At 38.6% G+C, this 25422-nt stretch overlaps 1 protein-coding gene across 1 annotated transcript in view; it reads right to left on the reverse strand.

The window, feature by feature from the left end:
• ELOVL4 (ELOVL fatty acid elongase 4) overlaps window positions 1-20623 on the reverse strand; it is a 33776-nt gene extending 13153 nt beyond the window's left edge. Inside the window, exon 1 of the mRNA XM_003986334.6 lies at window positions 20231-20623. Within this exon, the coding sequence (XP_003986383.1) occupies window positions 20231-20330 (100 nt within the window). The 5' untranslated portion in view covers window positions 20331-20623. The remainder of the gene's footprint in view (window positions 1-20230) is intronic.
• Window positions 20624-25422: the final 4799 nt, after the last annotated feature.

Genomic DNA, 25422 nt, shown 5'->3' on the forward strand with positions numbered 1-25422 from the left:
TATTTGCATATCTCTCCATGTCTCTGCAGTTACTTGTGTCTTTCTAAATTTATCTGCATAAATATTTCCTTTAGTACTTCTGACAAGATGCGTATACCCAATACTTCTTTTACTTGTTCCCTTTTCCGCTAAAAAGAATGAAGTGAGTCACAATAGTGTCATACAATAATATGAAAATTCACGATTACTAACAGGTCCCCCACACAAGTCTTGAGCAAGAAAAAAAAAAAAAGAAACAAAAAGAAAAGAAAGAAAAAAGATGTAGAGTTAGAACAGTAAAAGAAGATCATGAATACTAAAGCTTTTATTTATTTTATATAATCTTAAAATAATGAATTATCCAGCCTGTCATTAACTCAAATGTTTCAATAACATTTTTACATGTTGCCTCTCTTCTAAGAAAGATGTGTACATCTGCTTAGATTCTTTGTTTTTTCCAGTTCTATTGAGACATAATTGACATACTTCACTATGTAAGTATAAGGCATACAGCATGATGGTCTGATTTACATGTATTGTTAAATGATTACCACAATAGGTTCAGCTAACATCTATCTTTTCATAGATAAAACAGAAAGAAAACAATAAAGGGAAAAAATGGTTTCCTTGTGATGAAAACACCTAGGATTTACTCTCACAACAACTTCCATGTGTATCATACAGCAGTGTTTGCTACAGTCATCATGTTGTACATTACACCCCTAGTGCTTATTTATTTTATAACTGGAAGTTTGTGCCTTTTGACCACCTTCTTCTAACACCCCCTTCCCCCTTCCCTTGGTAAGGACAAATCTGATCTCTTTTTCTGAGTTTTATTTATTTGTTATAAACAGCATATTTTAAGGGTAAATTAAATCTTCTATTCATTTGAGTTACACTGAATCTAAATGTAGATTACACACATTAGAGTAAATGATGACATATTTCCAATATGCTGTCAATATCCTAATTCTACACAGTTGTGGACAGGAATTCACACCATGAATTTATTAGGAAAAAAACAAGAGAGAAAACAATTCAACTGAAATCTTATTCCTCCTGCCACCACTGAAGTCAAACTGTCATCAAGGAATACCCAAGATTCAAATGGGTTTTATATAACATTCTTAGAAATTCTCTATTTGTACAGTTTGGGGGGAGGGGATCAATATGGCACAAATATAAACTGACTCTAGTTGACCTGTCAAATTGTCCTATTTTTATATTTTATATCTAAGTTTATTAACATGTTTATGCCTCCATGTCTTAGTGATTTTGCTCTTATTTTGAGCTTATCAACAATTTTAAGCCATTTGTGTTACATGTAAACCTTTACCTAAAGGAGGGCTGTACAATTTTAGATTTAGATATGATCTCTTTATATTAAAAATGAAATTCAGAGAAGTCAAGAGCCTCATGTGGCCTAGCAGGTATTCGAATACCACTCAGTTTTCACGTCCATTAATTTTAAGAGAGATGATTTCCATCAATTTGATACCAATACCAAATTTTGGGTACAAATGGTATGTTAAGATAGAATTGTGACTATCAATCATGTTTCTTTAAGGGAAAGAAAATAAGAGAGACCTACAAAAGTTCCCTTAGTAGAAAGAAGGACAAGAGATACTCATACTAAGTTTCATACTTTTTTAGGTGCTACATCTAACACACCTGGTCTAGGATCATGAATGCTTTGGAAGCCATAACACAAAGAAAGGTGGGGAAAAAACTAAGGATGTCCAGCCTGGAGAAAAGAAAGAGGACTCATCAAATACTAAAAGACCTAAAGAGAGCCCAGATTTATTCTCTAATTCCATAGAATTAGAACCAATGAAAAGAAGTTTTAGGAAGCTGAATTACACCTAAATTCAGAAAATTTCTAAGAACTTGGTCTTTCTTTTTGTAAGAAGAAAGAGCTGTCTTCTTTGGCAATGAGTTCCTTATCCTAGTTTTAAATTAAATTTAAGCAAACCTAGAGCTAAACATTGTAGCACATCAAGTTCAGGAGCAAGAGACTATTTTAACAATAAGAATTACAAAGATACATTATCTTAACTCTTCCAGACCCTTAAGAGTTAATTTTTTTCCTCAAGAAATAGTTTCCATTTAAAACATTTTGATTGTTTCATAAAGCTCATACCAAGTGAGAATGATTTATTTTTATTTATTTATTTATTTATTTTAAATTTTTTTTTAACGTTTATTTATTTTTGGGACAGAGAGAGACAGAGCTTGAACGGGGGAGGGGCAGAGAGAGAGGGAGACACAGAATCGGAAACAGGCTCCAGGCTCTGAGCCATCAGCCCAGAGCCTGACGCGGGGCTCGAACTCCCGGACCGCGAGATCGTGACCTGGCTGAAGTCGGACGCTTAACCGACTGCGCCATCCAGGCGTCCCGAGAATGATTTATTTACAAACATTCGTTCAGTCAGTAATCATAAAATTTTATTTGTATTAAAAGGTCATGTAATAGTTACAGAACTGTATGTGTCAAAACTCACACACTGTTAAATAAAAAGAGTTAGTTTTATTATGTGTAGATTATACCTTTACAAATGGGAGGTAAAATGGTCTATCTGAAGTGGAGCTTCCTTCAAACATGCTACACCAACAGGTTTTTATTCTTAACCTGATCTGTATCTTAAAATCACACAGCATGATGGATACATAGAATAGACTTTGAAGTGAGACTCTCCACCCCTTCTGAGCTAAGTGATTTGGGGCAGGTAGTCTAGTTCCTGACCTGTCAAAACTCATTTACTAGAAAAGGAGACAGACATAAAAAATCTATTGCTTTGCAGGACAATGAGCACAATATAAGAGAAGACAGTTAAGAACAGTGGTAGGACAGGGGACAAGATGGACTGCAGGGATAGACATCTGAATTGTTTCTTGAAGGAAAGAAGAGGAATTTGCCAAACAGAGAGAACGAAGGCCTTCTTACAGACAGAAACATATGTATAAAAAGCCCCAAATCAAGAAATAATTTCAGAATTTATTCTGAAAACTAAGCAGGCCTGAGGTAGAGGATATTTACAAAGGAAGATGGCAGGAAATGACTGGAGACTTATGGGTCAGATCAGACCTAGGAGAGTCTTACAAGCTATGCTGAAGAGGCTAGAATCTGTCTGGTAGATAATGGAGAGATGCTTAATTGGTTAAAAATAGGGGATCACGTTTAGCTTATAAAAAATAATGGCAGAAGCAGTGGGAGATGGACTGAAGGGGAAGAGGATACATCAAGAGGCAAGGAAACCAGTTGGATCAGTGGTTCTCAAACATCTCTGTTGCCAGGCCACCCACATAAGAACCATCTGCTTGTTAAAAGTATAGATTGTTGGGCCCCACCCTAGATCTACTGAATCAAAATCTCCATGGATAGGGCCAGGACTGTGATCTCAAAGTTCCTCTGGTGATTCTGGTGGGCAGTCAGACTTGGACACCACTATAATGCAAGAAATGACGGAAACCTGAATTAAGAGGGCTGCACTGGTGATGAACATAGGCAGACATGAAAGTAATCTCTACAGACGTGGTGACTGATGCAGATGTAAGAGCTAAGGGTGAAAGAAAATTCAAAAGTACTCCCAGATTTCTGGCATGTCTGGTGGCAGAAGTGGTGAAACCATGATCCTGGCCAGAGCATAAAAGGAGAGGAACAGATCTGGAAGGAGATCCAGGACAGAGCATAAAGGAAGAGAAATGAATCTGGAAGGAAATGACCAGGTGACTTTTTAAACATCCTGTGTCTGAAGTACTTGTGTGTGTCTGAAGTACCTGGGTGGACGTATCTAGTAGGCCTTGTGGCTGCAGAGAACTACCAGGGTTACAGACACATGGAAGAGTCACTGGCAATGTGACTCACTCACATCGAGTTTGAGGTCACAAGGGAAAGAGCATGTGGAATGAGAGAATAAAATGAACAAGTAATGAAGCCTGGGGAACACTTAAGGGAAGAGTGGGAGAAATGGAAGTGAAGCAACCAGAGAAAAAGGAAAGGAGAGTAAGATGTTTCCAAAAGGATGGGGTAAGCAACAGACACTTACAGATGGAGAATCAACTGTTCTTTTCTTTTCAATCAGGAAATAGTAACTACTTCACAGGTTGATGTGTGATGATTAAATGTAAAAGCTGTAGCACACATGAATACAATTGTTGTTCCTTCTGCTGTATCCTATTCCCTATCCATGCCACATCTTCACACAGGTGTGTCTTATTTCAGGAATAAGCTGAGTCCCTCCCATTAAAAGTCAAGTCCTGAGGTGCCTGGGTGGCTCAGTCAGTTAAGTTTCTGACTTCAGTTCAGGTCATGATCTCACAGTTTGTGAGTTTGAGTCCCACGTCGGACTCTGTGCCGACAGCTCAGAGCCTGGAGCCTGCATTGGATTCTGTGTCATCCTCTCTTTCTGCCCCTCCCACACCTGCACTCTGTCTCTCTCTCAAAAATAAACATTAAAAAAAAAGGGTTTTTTTTAAAGTCAAGTCCTGCGATGTCTTCTATGCCTTTTCTTCCTGCTCTAAAGTTCTCTAGATTGCAAATATTGACTCTCAAGTCAGCCTACCAACATTGGAATCCTAGCTCTCTAATTTACTAGGTAAATACATTGAGCAAGTCACTTAAGTCTCTCTGGCTTTATGGATGATAACAGCGTTGTTGGCAGGAATAAGATATTGCTATATGTATGGTGCCTGACACAGAATAAGAGTTCAATAAGTGTTGGCACTGTCATTATTATTGATAATAATTAAACCACTAAATCCTCTTTTCCAAGAGAAGGGCTTAACCAAATGAAAGGGAAAATACCATCAATAATAAATTGTATAAGAGTTTAAACTGAGAAAACAGAACATTTTTATAACTTATATACTGAGAAGACAGCACATTCTATAATTTATTCAGGAGAACAAATACATAACAAGTCTAACTTTGCATTTTGAATTATTTAGAGGCTACTTAAAAGAACAAAACCTCTTTTTTAATAAAGTGTAAACCAGAGGTGCGTGGGTGGCTCAGTTGGCTAAGCCTCTGACTTCGGCTCAGGTCATGATCTCACAGTTCATGGGCTGGAGCCCCGCATCAGGATCTGTACTTATAGCTCAGAGCCTGGAGCCTGCTTCGGGTTCTGTGTCTCCCTCTCTCTCTGCCCCGCCCCCGCTCGTACTTTGTCTCTCTTTGCCTCTCAAAAATGAATAAATGTTAAAAATATTAAAAATGAAAGAAAGAAAAAAAAACAAAATGTAAATAATAATATGGATTTAATTTTCATAAATAACAAAATATTCATAATCCAATAGTTTTGAAGTAATCCAAGTCCTTTATAAACCTCTACTTATACACAAACAACTGTAATTAATTCTTGTAATTGATTTTTCTTAAAGCTTCTTAGAATTCAGGTTTCTACCAATCAAAATGAACTTTATTTCCCAAGTAGTCTAAGCTAGTTATCATCTTCCAAAATAAAAAGCAGTAAAATTTTTAATTTTTAGGACATACAAATTTCTAGAATTAACAAAAGTGAGCACAAGACTAGGAAATAATTCTAGGCAGGTGATGACTTAGGAACACACATGGAACAGAGGGAGTGTGGTACAGGGACAAGGGACAGGACTTGAGTTAAGAACACCTGGATCCCAGGTCTATCTATGTGCTAGCCCCATGACTGAACACCTGAAACTGTTGGAGCACACTTTCCTCTTATGTAAAAGAGGGGTAATAATAAAATTACCCAAATCACAGAGTTGCTTTGAGGCTCAAATTGATAACCCTCTGTAAGAAGCCCCTCCAACATTAACTCATTTTTTATTTTAAAAGTATTAAATATGTATTTCTTTTGAAACCTTTAAAGTACACTGTGATTACCTCTATTATACCATGCAACTGTCCGTTTAGTCTGTTTAAGCACATCCCACACAGACTGGGCAGGGGCAGTATTGTTATTTCTATAGCCATAAAGGCTTGTTAACAGTGGATGTACCCAGCAAATGGCTGAAGACTAGTGGACTGGATGAAGGCCGCAAAGTGTCTGCAAAATAAATATTATTATTATAGCTACTGCTATTGTGAGAATAGACATTCAAGACATTTCTCAACTGCCCTTTTGATTCAGTTAAAATGAGCAAGAGTTATTGATCAATATGGTTCTAAAAGGTATACAAAGTCCCTGCTGGGGTAAAAAAACAACTAAATATTCTATAAAAATCCATGCCATTGTTTGTTTTTCTTAAATATATTTTTAAAGCAATCGCTTAGGAACATTTGTAAGTCTTCTTTTTCAATATTAGTACAAAGTAGCAGATTATCAAAGAAATTAAGAGTCCTCCATTCCCTTGCTATTCCAAGTGTGGTACACCAGCAGAAAAGTATCTCCTGGGAGCTAATAGAAATGCAGCATTTCAGGGGCACCTGAGTGGTTCAGTAGGTTAAGTGTCCGACTTCAGCTCAGGTCATGATCTCACTGTTGGTGGGTTCAAGCCCCGTGTCGGGCTCTGTGCTGACAGTTCAGAGCCTGGAGCCTGCTTCGGATTCTGTGTCTCCCTCTCTCTCTGCCCCTCCCCCACTTGCACTCTGTCTCTCTGTGTCTCTTGAAAATAAATACATGTTTAACAAGATTTTAAAGAAATACAGCATTTCAGGCCTCATTCCAGGACTACTAAACCAGAATGTGTATTTTAATAAGATTCGCAGGTGATTTACACATTAAAATCTAAGAAGAACTGCTCTAGTTTACTCATAAACGTGGGCCTATTTTATATTAAAATCCAGTCATAAAAGCTTGGTTTATTTATTTGTTCCTAGAGTCTACCTGAATCACTTTATTTTCCTTTTAACAACATCTACATCTATTTAACCTGCCATACACAAAAACACACGCCTAACAACCAACTAGAGATACTGAGTAGCTTTGGGAGTATATTCAAGACATTGAGAAGTATGTACTATATATTTTCCAAGACTATTCATCCTTCTTTATTTTTTTTTTAATTTTTTTTCAACATTTATTTATTTTTGGGACAGAGAGAGACAGAGCATGAACGGGGGAGGGGCAGAGAGAGAGGGAGACACAGAATCGGAAACAGGCTCCAGGCTCTGAGCCATCAGCCCAGAGCCCGACGCGGGGCTCGAACTCACGGACCGCGAGATCGTGACCTGGCTGAAGTCGGACGCTTCACTGACTGCGCCACCCAGGCGCCCCATCATCCTTCTTTAATAAGTTAGAACCAACAGCTGCGAATCAATACCATTTTTTACACCTGTATACTAACCACTAATATACAAGAAATATTGTTAAAAATCCATTTGCCTTTACTGACTACACAAAAATAATAGTCAATGTCACACCGTACACTAGAGGAACCCCAGAGGGAAACCGCAGACTTTTTCTTAATGAGGTAGTCAATGTCTTCCTCCATTAATTATAAAGGTCATGAGGGCCAGGGCCACAGTCTTTATTCCTTGATGTATCCATATAACAATGCCTAGGATACAAGCGCCCTCAAACATTTGTTAAAAAGAAAATTTTTAATGAAAAGTGTAGGTAACTGTTGTCAAGAAGAGTTTGAGAAGGATTTTATCTCTATGATAGGGGTAAACCAAATAACAGCATAAGGTCTTTTCTGGATTCTAGTCTAACATGTGATGCTTAATATATTCTCCAAGCCAAGTAAGATTTTGGGTATCAGTGAGATGAAGAAGGCAGAACTAGAGGAGAAAGGGTGTTTATACAGCTGGATACAATGGACAGGTAACAATCCAAGATATACTCTGGAAGTAAAACACAGATTCTGAAGGCACTGCATGAAGGAAAGTGTAGTACGTTCCCATTGAGTCAGAGTGATGAGCAGGGAAAATTTCTGCTTTAGCCTCCCCTTACATCCTCAGGAAAAAAGGTGATGGTTTGAGTTAGGAAGAGTGCCTGGATGAATGTAAGGAAAGGGCAGACCTTGCAGAATATAGAGGTGGTGCAGGCAGAGGTTCGGCTAAAAAACGACGAAGAGGTCGGCGTGTGATGGGCAGACAGGAGGAAATGGAGGTCTCCACCAGCAAGGCAAGGGTAAGCTGCAGCATCTGAGGGGACGAGGGGGCAAATGGCCTGAAAGTAGTTACAACAGGAGGGCAAAAATGTTTTCTGTAACTGAGTTGTAGAACAGTCACCAAAGAGCCTGAAAGCATGGATAAAGGAGTTAAAAAATAGAGAAAAAAGGAAAGAAGAAATTTGGTTCTAAGTCTGCCTGAGCAGAGATCATGAAAAAGGTAGAAAGTGAGACAAATGATAAAATCTCCCACAGAGAGCAGATGCACATGGGGGGGGATTCAGACACTGCAAAGGAGAAAAGACAATAACACAGATGAGGTAAGTGAATCATTGTGTGTTGCAACCTGGAAGACTGATTCCTTTGAGGTTTAACTTCAAAGGATTAGTACTAGAAGGAGAAGATCCAAGGAAAGTCAGTTCACTCACTTGGGAAAAGGGAATAATAATAATTTATTCTTTTCAATAAATACAGCCCAAAGGAATATGAGGATTAAATGTGATAATACATATAAAGCATTAGACATACTGCCTGGAACTTAGTAAGCATCCAATAAATGTTTGCTATTATTAGTAGACAGTAAAACAGTATTTGTTGGATGAATAGGAAGCTTATACTGCCTTACGAAAAAGTCGCTCGTGTAGGAAGGTGAAAGGTCCCAGCTTGATTAGGTCCCAGCTCCATTACTTTCCAGCTGTTTTGCTGGTGTTGTTTTAAGAATTTAGCTTTTCAAAAAAAATGTTAATTGAGTTTTGAGAAAGAGAGAGAGAGCACAAGCGGGAGAGGAGGACAGAGGATTGAAGTGGGCTCTGCACTGACATCAGTGAGCCCGATGTGGGGCTCAAACTCACAAACCACAAGATCATGACCTGAGTCGAAGTCATATGTTCAACTGCTGAGCCACCCAGGTGACCCCAAGCTGTGTAGTTTTAAGTCTGTTTCTTCATCATATAATGATTAAATAATACCTACCTTATAGGGATGCTATGAACATTAAATAAGGTGTATAAAACACATACTACAGCATTTTACAAGTCCATAAGGGTTTTATTCTAGAAGCTCAATAAATAGCAGTAAGTTTCACTATGTGCAGATGACATCTAAATCCATGGTTGAAATATACATATATAAATACATATACACACATGTATGTGTATATATATATATATATACACACACATATTTACATATACTTATGTATATATTTGACCCTCGAACATCATAGGTTTAAACCACATGAGTCCACTTCAATTCGTAAGTTATTTTCAATAAATACAGTACAGAACTGTAAATGTATTTTCTTTATGACCTTCTTAATAACATTTCTTTTCTCTAACTTTCTTTATAATTAAGAATACAATATATAATACATATAACACAAAGTACATTAATCAACTATTTATGTTATGGTGAGGTTTCTGGTCAATAGTAGGCTATAAGAAGTTAAGTTTTTGGAGAATCAAAGGTTATACATGGATTTTTGACTGTGCAGGGGGCAGCATTTCTTAACCCCTGAATTATTTAAGTCAGTTGTGTATTTTTCCCCCAGACCTCTTAATTGCCTAAAATCCCCCCACCTTTTGGCATTGTTTCCCTTTCCCTACAAACTGGCTCTTATGAATATGTCTTCATATATATGTATTTGATATGAAAGAATGACGCCTCACATCCTGGAAGCCAAGATAAAATGCAGCTAAGTGGTTTCCTTCTTGCTGCATTTTCACATTTTGCTTGACTTCTCAGAAAAGCAGTCATAAAACTTCCTCCCTGTGCTAATCTGGAAGTTCAAAGTCCAAACATCCCCCTTAGTGCCACTAATGATCTTAAGGATTTAAGGAAACTGAAATGGTATTTCCTTTTAGCAAAAAAACAAAACAAAACAAACAAAAACAGTGAAAATACCATTGAAGTGTGTGTATGTTTTAATGGGAACTGTGACCATAATCTTCTCTTGCTAACATGTCTATATGCTGAATATCCAATGGGTAATTTACTGATGGTCCTGAATTTATTTCTTTTCACTAATTACCAATAGTTTCACACTTAGACTATGAAATTTAGCAAACATTTTCATAATTCACTTTGAATATATTTTTTTATTTTTATTTTTATTTTTTTTTAATTTTTTTTTCAACGTTTTTTATTTATTTTTGGGACAGAGAGAGACAGAGCATGAATGGGGGAGGGGCAGAGAGAGAGGGAGACACAGAATCGGAAGCAGGCTCCAGGCTCCGAGCCATCAGCCCAGAGCCTGACGCGGGGCTCGAACTCCCGGACCGCGAGATCATGACCTGGCTGAAGTCGGATGCTTAACCGACTGCGCCACCCAGGCGCCCCTATTTTTTTTTATTTTTAAAGAGAGCACGTGTGGTAGAGGAAGAGAGAATCCCAAGCAGGCTCCATGCCTGGACCCGCCTCCTGCCTCCTGGCTGCCCCCCCACCCCCGCCATCCCACCATGACATCACAAGCTGAGCCGAAACCAAGAGTTGGATGCTCAACCAACTGAGCCACCCAGAAGCCCCTGAATATACTTTTTTATAGTTCTAGCCACTCCACCATATAGAAGTCAACTTTATCTTCTCAGGCTAAATACTTTTGTTTATATTTTACATATATATACAATTTAAATATATAAATCTATATAAATATCAGTTTTTAGTTTAATCTCATACAACAGCCTTACAGTACTTTTGAGTATTTCAAACGTTTTAGATTGCCTCTGGCGGTATTACAACTTTGTTCAGATTTAGTATTCTAAGTAGTGACAGTACATAGATAAGATAGATAGCAGTATAAGATCAAGTAAAGTAGGTCAGAGGTTTGATTATTGCTTTCCTGCTTGGCTAGTGTGATGGGAGACAAGAGCACTGGGCTAAGAAACAAAACATGCTATTAATACCCATTTTCGCTACAGCGTTCATCCACAAGTGATTTAACTTCTATGACTCTCAGAGACTTTCTAAACATATGAAAATAATAATGCCTACCAGTCCCATCTTCCAAGGTTGTAAAGTTCTTGCTAAAATTGTAAAATAAAATACAAAGGCAAGGTTGTCTTTCTCGTTATTTGCTACTTTCTAGCCATTTGGGTACTGCTCTTTAGGCAACACCTATGCATTCCCTTTATAAAGCCATTTTATTATAAGCTGAAAAAATAAAACAATAAAAACTTAAAGAATAAAATAGATATTTATTTTTTTTTAATTTTTTTTTACGTTTATTTATTTTTGAGACAGAGAGCATGAACGGGGGAGGGTCAGAGAGAGAGGGAGACACAGAATCTGAAACAGGCTCCAGGCTCTGAGCTGTCAGCACAGAGCCCGATGCGGGGCTCGAACTCACGGACTGCGAGATCATGACCTGAGTCGAAGTCGGTCGCCCAACCAACTGAGCCACCCAGGTGCCCCGAATAAAATAGATATTTAGTTTAACAACAAAATGAATTTATGTGAGGAGAGCAGAGAAATTGCAATTTTGAACATGCAAACCATGGTGAACCACAGGAAAGTCCTAAGAACAAAGGAGGAGAGCATCCTTTTTTTTTTTTAATTTGTTTTTTCTAACGTTTATTTATTATTGAGAGACAGAGAGACACAGAGCATGAGCAGGGGAGGGGCCAAGAGCTGGAGAGACACAGAATCCAAAGCAGGCTCCAGGCTCCAAGCTGTCAGCACAGAGCCCGACGTGGGTTCGAACTCACAAACTGCAAGCTCATGACCTGAGCCGAAATCGGACTGAGCCAGCCAGGCGCCCCGAGAGCATCCTTTTAATAGAGGGGAAAAAAACAAGTTGGCAGAGGTTGTTAAGAATGGTCCATGGGAAGAGGGTGAGAGTTCAGGGCTGTGGCAACTTCTCACTGGCTGGGTTGCTGCTGGCCAAGGAGAAAATCTTCCTCCTGCTAGGGTATTAAAGTAAGCCTCTTCTGGTCTGTGGGAGTATATAAAGTAGGTTGTGACAAATGGTACATGCCTGAGAGTTCTCCCTTCACGACTTCCCAATTCCATTTTTAATGAGGTTTTCCTTTACACATTTTCACAGAATCAACTGTTGTACCACTGAACACTGAAGAAAGATCATTTCTACAGGTGCTATATTAATTTTTATAATATATGAATTTTTTTAATTGTGGTGAAAACACATAACAAAATTGACTTAATTGTTTTTAAGTGTACAGTTTAATGATATTAAGTATATTCACAGTGTTGTACAAGCAACCTCCAGAACTTTCTCATCTTGCAACTGAAACTCTCTACCTATTAAACAACTCCCCATCTTTCCCTCCTCTTAGGCCATGGCAATCAACACTGTACTTTCTGTTTCTATGAATTAGACCACTTCAGAGAGCTTATATAAGTGGAATCATCAATATTTGTTTTTGTGACTGGCTTTTTTCACTTAGCATAATGTCTTCAGAGCTCACCCTTTTATAGCATACATCGGATTTCCTTCTCTTTTAAGGCTAAATAACATTCCCTTGTATGTACACACTACATTTTGTTTATCCATTCATTCACCAATGGACATCTTCCACCTCTTGGCTATTGTGAATAATGCTGCCATGAACATAGGTGTGCAAAACTATATGAACTTGTTTAACAATACATATCTGTGCCTTAGTTTTTGTTTAATAAATAAAAATGAAAAGAAAGCTTATTCCTTTGAATGCTCCAGTTCAAAATCATAATGCCTATCTGTGATTACACCAAACAGTGAGTAACTGATTCCTTCAGTGGATTAACGCATTTGCCTTTCAAATTCCAAGATTTGTAGTCTAATTTAAATGTAATCAAAATATATTGACAGGTATTTAAAAATGACAATATTCCATGGGAAAAAAATGACAAAATTAAGAGTTTTTAAAATTCACATTTGGTTAAGGACATATTTACAACAAAATTATTTAATTTTTTTGTTTACCCCATATACTAAGACCTGCATATTTGTAGCAATTTTACAAAAATTTTAAGCCATACTTTCAAATTTTAGAAATGCTCATAAAGGGGCGCCTGGGTGGCGCAGTCGGTTGAGCGTCCGACTTCAGCCAGGTCACGATCTCGCGGTCCGTGAGTTCGAGCCCCGCGTCGGGCTCTGGGCTGATGGCTCAGAGCCTGGAGCCTGTTTCCGATTCTGTGTCTCCCTCTCTCTCTGCCCCTCCCCCGTTCATGCTCTGTCTCTCTCTGTCCCAAAAATAAATAAACGTTGAAAAAAAAATTAAAAAAAAAAAAAAAAAAAAAAAAAAAAAAAAAAAAGAAATGCTCATAAAGTGCCTATAACTGAAAATCTTTTGTAACGACATATGATAAAATTTTGCATTTTCTGTAGGAAAGAATGTAAAGTAAGATTAAGTTTAGACTATTTAAGCCATCACTTTAGGAGCTATTATGAGAATTCAATAAAGTGGCCTTAAGAGATGATACTGTTTCAACCATCTCATGGTACAGGTAGAAATATGAAACACAAAGAATCATGAACTTGCCCCAAACCACATAACAAGCCATCCTCAGAAGTCATATATTACATAATAATTGTAATGCATAATTGTATATATTGTATATAATGTACAATCAACTAATTATTTAATGTTATTGCTATTAGCTTTGACAATATAGGCAACTCTTGATTATTCAAGAAATATCTAGATGATTAAATAGGTACAGTATAATGGCAACAAACAGTGCTATGTCAAAGCAGGTACTTAAATATCTGTATCCCTTTGTTTTTCTATTCCTTTACCTACTTCTTATGGAGCAGATAAGAAAGTAAAAAAGATTAAATATGAATCTATTGTTATTTTTACTATCTTAGCAACACTAATAACAGGTTTGTTGGAAAAGATTAAAATTATTGCATAGAGTGAGGTTTTTAAATTACCGATCAATGTATGTTTATAGGAAATTGCTTGACCTATTTAAAGAATTTTTTTTAATTGCATATATATCCAGAATTTAAGAGCTGGGTGAGACCTTAGAGATGACCTGATTCAACTCTCTCAATTTACCGATGAAAAAAGTTGAGATTGGAAAGAGGGACCTGTCCAAAGTCTCCCAACTAATTAGTGAAACTAAAGCATTGGTCATCTAAATCCCAGTCCAGTCCACGCTGCCCTCCTCACTTCCACATTCATCATACTTCCACATAGATAGGAAGAAAGAATTACATCTGATTTCTTATCTCTCAAAAGTAACGGTTTTGTGCTAATAAATGATTTAATGGTTTGATTCCTTCACTAAATTTAGTCAACATCAATTGAATATGGCTAATTTATGATAAAGGTCATTAAAAAAACTTTATATAATTTACTGTGGCACCAAATATTATTAGTATTAGCAACAGAATATATCACTATTTGAAAATACGCTAGATTAAAGGGGCCATCTCTTGACACATATCAAATCAACAAATACAAGGATATTCCCTAGTGTTGGGGAGAAAAATACAAAGAGGTGAAAGGGTAAATAATAATGAAGGTTAAGATGGTTCAAGAAAATAAAGTTACAGAAGGAATGGCTCAAGGAAATGCATGAGCAATTGCTAACAGGAATGGGATCAGATGAAGGAATGAACTGCTCCAAGGGTACCAAGGCCCAGAAAGGCTTTGTGAAAGAGGGCAGTTGAGCTGGGTTCTACTGCAGTGCTCCTGGAGAGGTAGAGAGGAGAAAGGGCAGCAAAGGCAAAGGGAACAGTGTACTGAGAAACAAAGACAGACATGGGCATGATTTACTCAAGAGGGAGTTATCCAAGTTGGCTAGAGCTACAGGTCTGTGGCTAAGGAAATACTACAGGCTGACAAGAATGAAAAGGAAACTTGGAAATCTGATTTTGAAAGTCCGTTGTATTTCCTCCCTTCTCTTTTCTAAAAGTCAAAACTCTGGTGAGTTTTAAAAATATATTAGAATTCATTCTCATTCTAAGGGAAAATAAAACAATAGCACCTTGATTTTTTTTATTTTTTTATTTAAAAAAAATTTTTTTTTAACGTTTATTTAATTTTGAGACAGAGAGAGACAGAGCATGAACGGGGGAGGGGCAGAGAGAGAGGGAGACACAGAATCGGAAGCAGGCTCCAGGCTCCGAGCCATCAATGCAGAGCCCAACGCGGGCTCCAACTCACAGACCACGAGATGGTGACCTGAGTTGAAGTCGAAAGCTTAACTGACTGAGCCACCCAGGTGCCCTAGTGCCTTGATTTTTAAAAGGAAAAATGCCCAAATCATGAAAAGGAAAAAAGAGCCATCTAAAGTGAGAAAAGAGTCTGCTCTGTTATAGAATCCTTCTCTATGTGCTTATATGTCTAATTTGAAATAATAAATGACTCAATAAATCCGAAATAATACTTAGGTTAGTAATATTAAATCACTCACTAATGACATTATCATACGACTTGAGAAAAAAAAATCTAACAAATTCAATTTTAAAAGGATAACCAACTTTTTTGTGGCTCACAAAAGCACTGTCTGACATAATTACCTATGTAATTCGTAAAACCTCATCTATCTAAGCCAAAAAATCTAACTGTATAAAACTATCCCGACACCAGTTTTAGAATTTGCATTGTTTTACCCTCCTGTAATTTCATCTGTGATTGGATGTTCTGCTATGAGGCTGTTGGGGAATGGACAAGAGTAGCAGACATTAAAGTCTAAGAGTCTACCACCAAAACAAGAACAAAAACAAAAAAAATCCTTAAATGGTATGGACCTTTTAGAGGCTTCAGGGAGGTTATGAGAGAGAAGGATAACTCTAGGACCTCACTGAAAACATTAGCTAAGGGAGATCTCATGTTAGGAGCTGGTGATGTCCCACATATTTATCTTTAATTAGCTGCCTGGAATTTAGAATGTCTTTTCTCAAAGAAACATCAAAAATGGTAACTAGGCTTCCAGGCTAGGCCAAACAAACAAACAAAATATACTTTAGACAATAACAAAGATTAAAGACTACACATTAACTGTGACAAATAATAAAACTAATATAAATATATTGTAACATGTTTAAAACACATGCTAGCATGTGGGCCTAGCACTCCCAGGGACAGACCTTTTACCCCAGCTTATATGAGCTGAGTTAAATGTCCCCTCTCACACACCCCCAGTTTCAGCAAATCAGGATGACTCACTGACCCTAAAACACATTCTCAGTTCCATGAATTTTTAGTCTTTGAAGCCCTTCTCCTTAGTCTACCTATACAAATACTCTCTGACAATATTCACATCAACTCCACATGGTGACAGCTGAAATATTCTAAAAATAGGGCTTGTATATTCTTCTTACAACTCAAGACCGTACTGCAGGTAAAAGAAGTAAAGATAAGAATAGTGAAGAAGGACTTTTCTGACTTTCCTAGGCACCAGCTAGGCCTAATTCTGACAGATCACAGAACCACAGATCATGCCTTCAAAGGACCCTTTGGATTCCCAAGGTGGAACAGCCATGACTTCATAAGCTGCATGGGTGCAGTGACCAAGTGTCCTCATTCTTTCTCCAGAGCCCAGAACTATGCCTACACATGGTAAGGAGAAAAGAATAAATCCTTATACAAGCCTTGCTTCCAAATTTCATCATCATCCTACAAGAGTCCTCCTTCCTCCTGTACCACTCATCCTCCTCTCCCTTCTGCCCCTCCAAAAACAAGCAGGCCCTTTATGCTCTAAGTTTAACTCCCAAGTAAACACAAATTTTGCATCAAAATATGCGCTACTATTATCTGTAAACAGAGAGCAATGCCAACCACCTCCACTCCCCGCCCCCCTCCCCACCACTACCAATACGTACTCCATGAACAATGGCTGTTTAAAAACATGCTGCCAAAAAGAAATATGGCAGTTCAGGAGACAGCTGGCCTTATTGCAGGGATGCTGGCTATTAACTCTGTAGGATATTTCTATGCTAAATTCAGTTACACAAAAGGCTACTAATGCATTTATTTTAATAAACAAATACAATAGATATTGTAGATAATTGGGGTATTTATAAGTTGGAGAATACTAAGATTCACCAGGTTTAAAATTTTACATACAACTTTGATTTTATATACTTTGAGCCTAGTATCCCAGTCCTAATAATTTTAATGTACTCATAAAGTAAAAGAACAGAAGAAAAAAAGTTCAATAACATCAGAATACCTACTCCCATGCCACCAACTAGTATAAAGTTCTACAGCAGTCTATACTTTCCTGTGTAATATACACCGAGATTAACTCATTGTTCGAAATCTCTAAAAATATAATATAGGGAAGTAGAGAATTATTTTTGTTGTTTTTCCTAAAGTACAGCTTTTTCAAAGTTTCAATACTAATGTATAAAGTGTTAACAGCTGGGGCTCTTGGGTGGCTCAGTTGGTTGGGCATCAGACTTCAGCTTAGGTCATGATCTCACAGCTCATGAGTTTGAGCCCCGCATCGGGCTCCCTCTCTGTCCCTAACCCACTCACATTCTGTCTCTGTCTCTCTCAAAAATAAACAAACATTAAAAAAAATCTTCAGTGCTAACAATTATAGTAAAAGTAACATTATCTGTGTTAATACTCTATGGGTCATATTCTGTATTTGCTAGACATGTGCCTTTGAAAAGCCCAGTTTTTATACATTGCTTTGAGCACCACCGTATGTTTTATTAAATAGTACCATTTGATATAATAGCACAAAATGATATTTTTCCAGAAACCGTTTGCCCTAGGGCAAAGATCTCTTGCATCACCAAATATACTCTACAAATCTGTAACTATTCTTGTTATGACAGTCCAAAGCAGATACACTCATTTGCACTTAGGTAGAAACTTCAGTGGAGAGAAATATTTAATGGACTAATAAAACGGAGATAGAAGCATGTAACTACAGTCTGGGAATGAAAGCACTCAAGGGCACAGAGCCTAGTTCATATCTTGCTCTCTGAATAATCTGTGTCCTTTCATCACTCACCTCTATTTCTCAAGACCATCTTTTCTCTCCACCCATTTTTATTTCTCCCTCTTTCCAAACATCTGACTCATCAACTTTTATTCAGCTTCATCTAATAAGCTACTCTTCTACTTTGAAACTCCTTCACTCAGATTTTCATGAAATTATAGCAAGAGGAGATCCTTGTGGAGAGCAGTGTGAAGTTGTGAAAGAAAGGTAGCATGGAGAGCATAGGATAGGGGGTGAAAGGAAATGGGACACCATGGGGTTCAGGTCTGTCCTGCCTGCATCTAAAAAAATATTTCTCCTCACAGCCTCACAGCAGAAAGGCAGAACAAACTATATCCCACTAAGCCTCTAAGTTGGTTTAAGAAATACCATCTACTTACAGCAGGTAGCTCATTACAGAAAGCAATGAAGCAGTCTCAGGTTTCGTAAGTGGATAGCCAGGGCATGGGTGAATACCTTCCCTCTAACTTGCTAGTGAGAGGTCACTTGTGTTCCAGTGGCTACTCTCACTTCTCAGACTTGGTCTACAATATTATCTTATATGCCCTTCACAGGCTAGTAGCAAGTTTTCACATGAGGCAACTGCACAAAATTTCCTATCTTTTTCATATTTTTTGACAGCAGCATCATTAGGAAGGAATTAACCAACACAGAAAAGTGTATTCTACCTTTGCACTCAGTTTTTGTTTCTGAGACTCGAGAAGTAAGAAAGCTCTGAGATAGGAAGGGAATAATAGACAGGAATGAGAACTTCTGGGTGTGGCTCTGGCTGAATTGAGATTGGAGGACCTTGACGATGTCTGTACTCTAAAGTATGCAAAGTACAATTATCTGCCAAAGCTGATGTTCAGCTCTGCACAATTGTGTAATGGGAAACCCTGATGCAATGCTTAAATAACCAAAATCAGAGATGAAGGGAAGGGTACATCTTTCCCAGCTCTCGTAGGTACAGGGTAACCTCAGTGTAACAGCACATAGAAGATTTAAAGAAAGACTCCATTAAAAACTGCCTTTTAACCATTTCCAACTGCAAGGGCTAATTAAAACAGCTTATTTACCAGTGCCAAACATGAGATTCCTAGCTGAAGAAGTTAAAGCCACAACAATGTCGAAGAATCATTTTGTCTCACAGAAATAATTCCAGCACACATTTTTCTCTACAAAATGTATCCCACATATTGTACTGTAATCATGCTGTAACCACAGTTCCATTTACTCTGACAACAAATACAAAACTACAGGAATATATTTTCATTTCTAGGGAAAGGAGGCAGAGTCATAATGTGTAAGGTTACTCTCCTCCACTGCTGGAGATGCAGTGCCACACTGCAAAAGGACTAGAAAATTATAAATCATAAGATCATTTCTAAAATCCCGTTAGGCTAATTTTTTTGTAATTTCAAAAACTTTTAAGTGCTTTAAAACCAAAAGCAACTGAAGCAAATTAAGAAAATCAATGGCAAAATGTAAAAATAACATAATAGCCCAACTGCTCCCACTAGAAGAGCTGCATAAATCCACCAATAGACGATCCCTGTCAAACTACAACCGCTAAGGGGAAAAAGTTTGCTAATTTAAGAAAATTGTATACATGCAGGCTGCTGGGACGACCTCTAGGTGCTGCTGTAGAGAGACCCCCTTCCTAAAGACTTATTTCTTTCCGGGTATTTTAGCCTCCCCCACCCCCTGACTGCACTGCACTGCGCAAAGCCATTATAGACAATCACTTCAAACATATTTGCTGCTGGAAAAGCCTCAGAAACTAACATCCTGCAAGGTTCAAGAGGACAAACAATGGCTTTTTACTTTTTGTTCCAAATTATAGTATAGATGGATGAGTTAGACTAAACATTAGCAGGTTTAGCAGATTGTGTCAATGCAACCGGGAGGCCGAAGAGACGCAAAAAAAAGACAGCTACCACTGAAGCCCTCCTCCTTCCCCCAGCCATCTCTACAAAAGGACTATTATTAGTAAATGTTAAAACCAATCCTGTGCATAAGTTAAAACTGTCAGACGAGACTGGGAGATGTGGGAGTACAGGGTGGAGTGGTTCCTGCGACGAGCTCTTAGCAGCCCAGGCTCCATCTGATATGTCAGCCCCAGCATCCGAGAAGCTGACGAGAGATGGAAGCTCAGAGGAAAACCCTGCGAGCGTCGCGGGGGGAGGGGGAGGCCTTAACGTTCGGATCAGATTAACCAGTGCCAGACCGCGGTCCCCGCGCCCCGCATCTCCTCTGATCCGCAGCATCCCAAAAGCCGCAGGGAGCGAGGGACTGCAGGGCCGGACGAAGACGGGGCAGCCAGCCGCTTTACCTGTGATGGACCAGGTCCAGCGGTAGAACTCCACGGTGTCGTTCAACGCCGTGGACACCACGTTGAGGACACTGCCCGGCTCCGAGTCCAAGAGCCCCATCGCGGCTGTAAGCGGGCGCCGGCGGCAGCGGGAGGAGAAAGCGGAGACACCGCGGGCGGGTTGACCCCGAAGGCGACGCCGACGGAGTGAGAGGCAGCCGGGGACCCCTCTAACGGCGGCGGCCCAGCTGCGTCTTCTCCTCCTCCTCGGGGCGCCGCGGAGGTAGGGATGCGGCGGCTGCGCCGACTAGCCGGGCGGAGGAGAAGGTACCGTCCAGGCTCCCAGGAGAAAGAGGAGGAGGAGATCCCGCCGTGAGCTCCAGGCGCTGCACCAGTCTGCCGCCTCGCGCCGCCGCCGCTCCAATCCCCTCGGCCCGAGTCACGTGGCCGCGCGCGCGGGGCGGAGGGGCCGCCGCCCCTCCTCCCGCCCGCGCCGCTGGGACTCTTGCGCAGGGATGCTGCGGTCGTGGGGTGGCGAGAGCCAGGTCCGCGCAGGCGCGCGCCGCCCCGCACCTCTCGCCGTGCGGGAGCAAGACACCTGGGCACTTCTGAGCTGTCTTCCCACCGCCCACCCCGCGAGTCTCCCTAAGGCTCCTTCTCAGTCTCGGTCGTCAGGAGGAGAGTACGCCGCCTTCCCACGGGTGACCTCGCTTCCTCCCCGATCCATCTTAGGAAACAAGACAGGGAAGAATGGGCGTTTTGTGAGCAAGGATGAGGTAGGCGAGGTGCTTTGGTCCTTACCTGTCATTCACTTCTATTTCCTTTAGGTTCGGTGTTTTCACCCCTACTAGCACATGCCTGTCCTGACAAGAGAAATGCACAAGTTATCCCTCTAAGTTAGTGAAGTGATATTTGTCTTCCAAGCTACACTGTGATTGGACTTTGGGGTCTACTCACTAACCAATTTACAAATAATTTGAATGAATGCTTGCATGTGTTTTGTAGACTCTTTTATTATACCTGGAATAATCAAAGCAATATAATTGTCTTAAATAAGGTCATTATGGCTTCAGACAAGAGGGAGGACAGAGAGAGCCCTTACTGTTAGAGAAGTCCTCTTGGACCTGAAGAAGTTGAGGTGAATGTAAAAGGATAATTGCTCAGGAGACAAAGGACAATCTAGGGGAAAGAAGAAAATATTAATTTTTTATTTTAAAAATTGTTTAGATGGTAAGGTGGGAGCCAACAGTATAATATACCCCTGAAAAGTAGCAAGTATAATCGACATACAGTTCTTAATTTGATAGTTTCTGATGTCAACAAGACCTTTGAGAATAAACTTCTCACCTACTTGTTACTTAAACATGTCACCTACTTTTTGTTTAACCTTTTCTCCAGTTGGTTTAGGATGCTCCATTTAAACCACTGAGTCAAGTGTGTGATTGCTTCTGCTCTTTGGCACTGTTAAAATAATAGGAATGCTGTTTTTTAGCATATTTGGATAATTTATTTGTTTTCCAGTTGATTTGGTTATATGTTCTTTGACTTTATTTTATCTTGGCAACATCCTAGAGGATAAGAATTATTTTTAGTTCCTCATTGAGGACCTAACCCAGTGCTATAAATAATAACTAATGAATATTTATGATGATGTCAACATTATAACATACTTATTTCAGAACATAAAGACTATTATAAGTGGCAGGAGATTTAGGGAGAGAAGAGGTAATTAAATGTAATTGATTTATTATATCAAGCAACCACAGTCTTCTTTAATGCTGTATTCTTGAAATTAACCAAATAAAATGTAATTTATCAAATATATTTACCAGATTAAAGTTTTTGGATTGAAATTATGGTTTCTCAAGTCTCAACCCCAAAGTTATGTGTATCATACAGAATTTAGTAGATATCTATATACACACAGTCAAACTGTAATACCTGAAGAGTAGATAAAGATCAGTGATCTACTCTATGTACTTTGATGATCTAGTGAAGTTCAGATTAGTTTGACCTTCACCTAGAAAATTGATTACTACTTCTATATAGTGAAATCCTGGATACTTTTTATGGAGAACAGATCCCCATCCTCACCCACATTCACACACACAAAACTTCATTCAGCATCTTAGTTGTTTAATGCAGTGTGAACTTGTTATAACAGCTTCAAGTATTTTTCTAGCCTCTCTGTAGTAGAGGCCAATTTAAGCCCCTCTATTCACTAGGGGGCGCCTGTCACATACAAGAAAATCCTAGACAAGTGATGACAAAAAGTCAGGAGTGGCACTTACACTTCCTTCACAGTACCAAGAAGAGTAGTATGTTTATTTGCATTTATGATCTGTCTAATCATACAGCAAGAAAAGTACCCTAGAACTTACCCACTCTGGAGCTCCATTACCCAGTATAGAGACTAATAGTCCAGTACATACTCAATTCGCAAAGGGAAGGAGACCTGCATGTTCATTCACCTAGAGTGACAACCATCTAACCAAGACGTTGGTGGCATCGTGACAGAACAAAATCAAATATATGCATCCATAGTATCTGCAAAATTTTGAGGCCTAGAGTTATTTGTTGTGGATTGAATACAAATAAGATATAGTTATCTACAAAAAATTGAGAGGGGATATGATTATCATAAAAATTGATTTTATATAAAATAGCAAAATATTTTAACATTTCTTACAGCCCATGCAGAGTTAACAACATAAATCAAGCTGTCCATTTTTTCCCTAGTGTTTCTGCCTTTCCACATTGTCAATATCATTAGCAACGTGTGCTTTCAAAAAAAAAAGTGAACCTAAGAATCTGTTGAATCAGGAATGAAAGCATGTAGTTTGATGAAGAATCGTAGAAAGGCCTTAAATGTTACGTAAGTAAATTGTAGATAATACTTACAGAAAATGGAGAAAATCCTTGGTAATAAAGTTGACCCTTGAACAACACAGGTTTGAACTATGTGGGTCTACTTATACATGGATTTTTTCTCATAAGAATCTAGGAAAAACTTTTGGAGATTTGCAACAATATGAAAAACTCACAGATGAACCACATGATCTAGAAATATCAAAAAAATAAAATTAGGTGTGTCATGAATGTGTACAATATATGTAGATACTAATCTATTTTATCATTTGCTATCATAAAATATAGCAAATCTATTATAAAAAGTTAAAACTTATCAAAACTTACCCACACAAACATTTTTAGACCATAGAAGGCACGATTCACAGTTGAGAGAAATGTAAACAAGTGTAAAGATACAATACTAAGTCATAACTGCATGAAATTAACTGTAGTACATACTGTACTGTTGTGATAATTTCATAGCCCCTTCCTGTTATTGTGGTGAGCTCAAGTGTTGCCAGTATCCACTTAAAACACTGTGTGAGGGGCACCTGTGTGGCTCAGTCGGTTGCACATCCAACCCTTGATTTCAGCTCAGGTCATAATCCCAGGGTTGTGGGATAGAGCCCTGCATCAGGACTAAGCATGGAGCCTGCTTAAGATTCTCTCCCTCTCCCCCTCTGCTTCTCTCTCTCTCTGTCTCTCAAATAAAATTTTTTAAATACACACTGTATGATACTGATCCTCTCTGTATGAATAATATGTCTCTCCAGTAAACTGGGAATCACAGTAATAAGTGATCTCTCCTGGATCTCACATAGTTTTCATCATGTTTAGTGCAATACTGTAAGCCTTGAATGGGACCCATACAAAGTGTCACTAGTGATGCTGGGAGTGCTCCCAAGAAGCAGAGAAAAGTCATGACATTACAAGAAAAAGGTGAATTGCTTGATATGTACCATAGATTGAGATCTGCAGCTGCAGATGCCTGCTGTTTCAAGACAAATGAATCTAGTGTAAGGACCGTTGTCAAAAAAAAAAAAATAAAAAAAAAATAAAAGGACAAGTCATGAAGCTGTTGCTACAGTTCTGCCAGCAGGTGCAGAAACCTTGAACTTTTTGCAAACTCCCTTTTTATCTCATACTGAAAATGCAGCTTTTATGTGGGTTCTGGATTGCTATAAAAAAGGCATAATTATAGACTCTAATATTTGAAAAGAAAGTGAAGTTATTATATGACAACTTAAAGCAAAAGGAAGGTGAAGCGTGTGATGCTAGAGAATTTAATGCCAGTGAAGGATGGTTTGATAATTTTAAAAAAGAAGTTTGGCTACTAATGTCAAGTTAACAGGAGAAGCAACTTCTGCCAATCAAGAGGCAGCATATGAGTTCCCAGACACCATTAAGAAATCATTGAGGAGAAAGGATATCTGCCTAAACCGGTTTTTAATGCAGATAGAAGTGCCCTATTCTGGAATAAAATGCCACAAAAGACATTTATTAGAAAGAAAGAGAAGTGAGCACCAGGTTGAAGGCAAGAAGGGAAAGTCACCTGTACTGTTTTATGCAAATACGGTCAGGTTTATGATCAGGACTGCTCTTATCTATAAAGCTGCTAATCCCTTAGCCTTGAAGGGAAAAGATAAACACCAGCTGCCAGGTTTTTGGTTGTACAACAAGACAGCCTGGACAACAAGAACACTTTTTCTGGATTGGTCCCCTCAATAGTTTGTCCCTGAAGTCAGGAAGGATCTTGCCTTTGGGGATTGCCTTTTAAAGTTCTTTTGATATTGGACAATGCCTCTGGCCACCCAGAACCCCGTGATTTCAACACCAAAAGTGTTAAAATGGTCTACTTGCCCCCAAACACAATGTCTCTAATTCAGCCTCTAGATTAGGGGGTCATAAGGACCTTTAAGGCTCATTACACATGGTACTCTGTGGAAAGGGTTGTTAACGCACGATGAAAGTAAGGAAGGATTACATCATGAAAGTTAATTAAGGATGCCATCATTGTTATAGAAAAAACTGTGGAAACCATCAAGCCTGAATTTATTCTCCTCACTGAATTTATGCCTTGCAATCATTACCAATCTGATAAGCAAATATTATTTCATTGTTGCTTAATGTTTTATCATGTTAATTGTCATTTTAGCTTATTTTGAGAACCATCTATTTGCATTCTCTGGCTATTTTTTGTCTATTAGTTGTGTCTATTTTTCTTATGGATATATATAAGATTTTATGTAACAAAATTAATAAGTTTATCTGCTATACATGTCGCCAGTATATTTTCCCAGTTTATTTGTCTTTTACTAGATTTGTTGTAATAATTTTTAACTGGGCATATTGGAGACTGGAAA

The sequence above is a fragment of the Felis catus genome, chromosome B2, assembly GCF_018350175.1.
Source record: "Felis catus isolate Fca126 chromosome B2, F.catus_Fca126_mat1.0, whole genome shotgun sequence".
NCBI classification, from domain to species: domain Eukaryota; kingdom Metazoa; phylum Chordata; class Mammalia; order Carnivora; family Felidae; genus Felis; species Felis catus.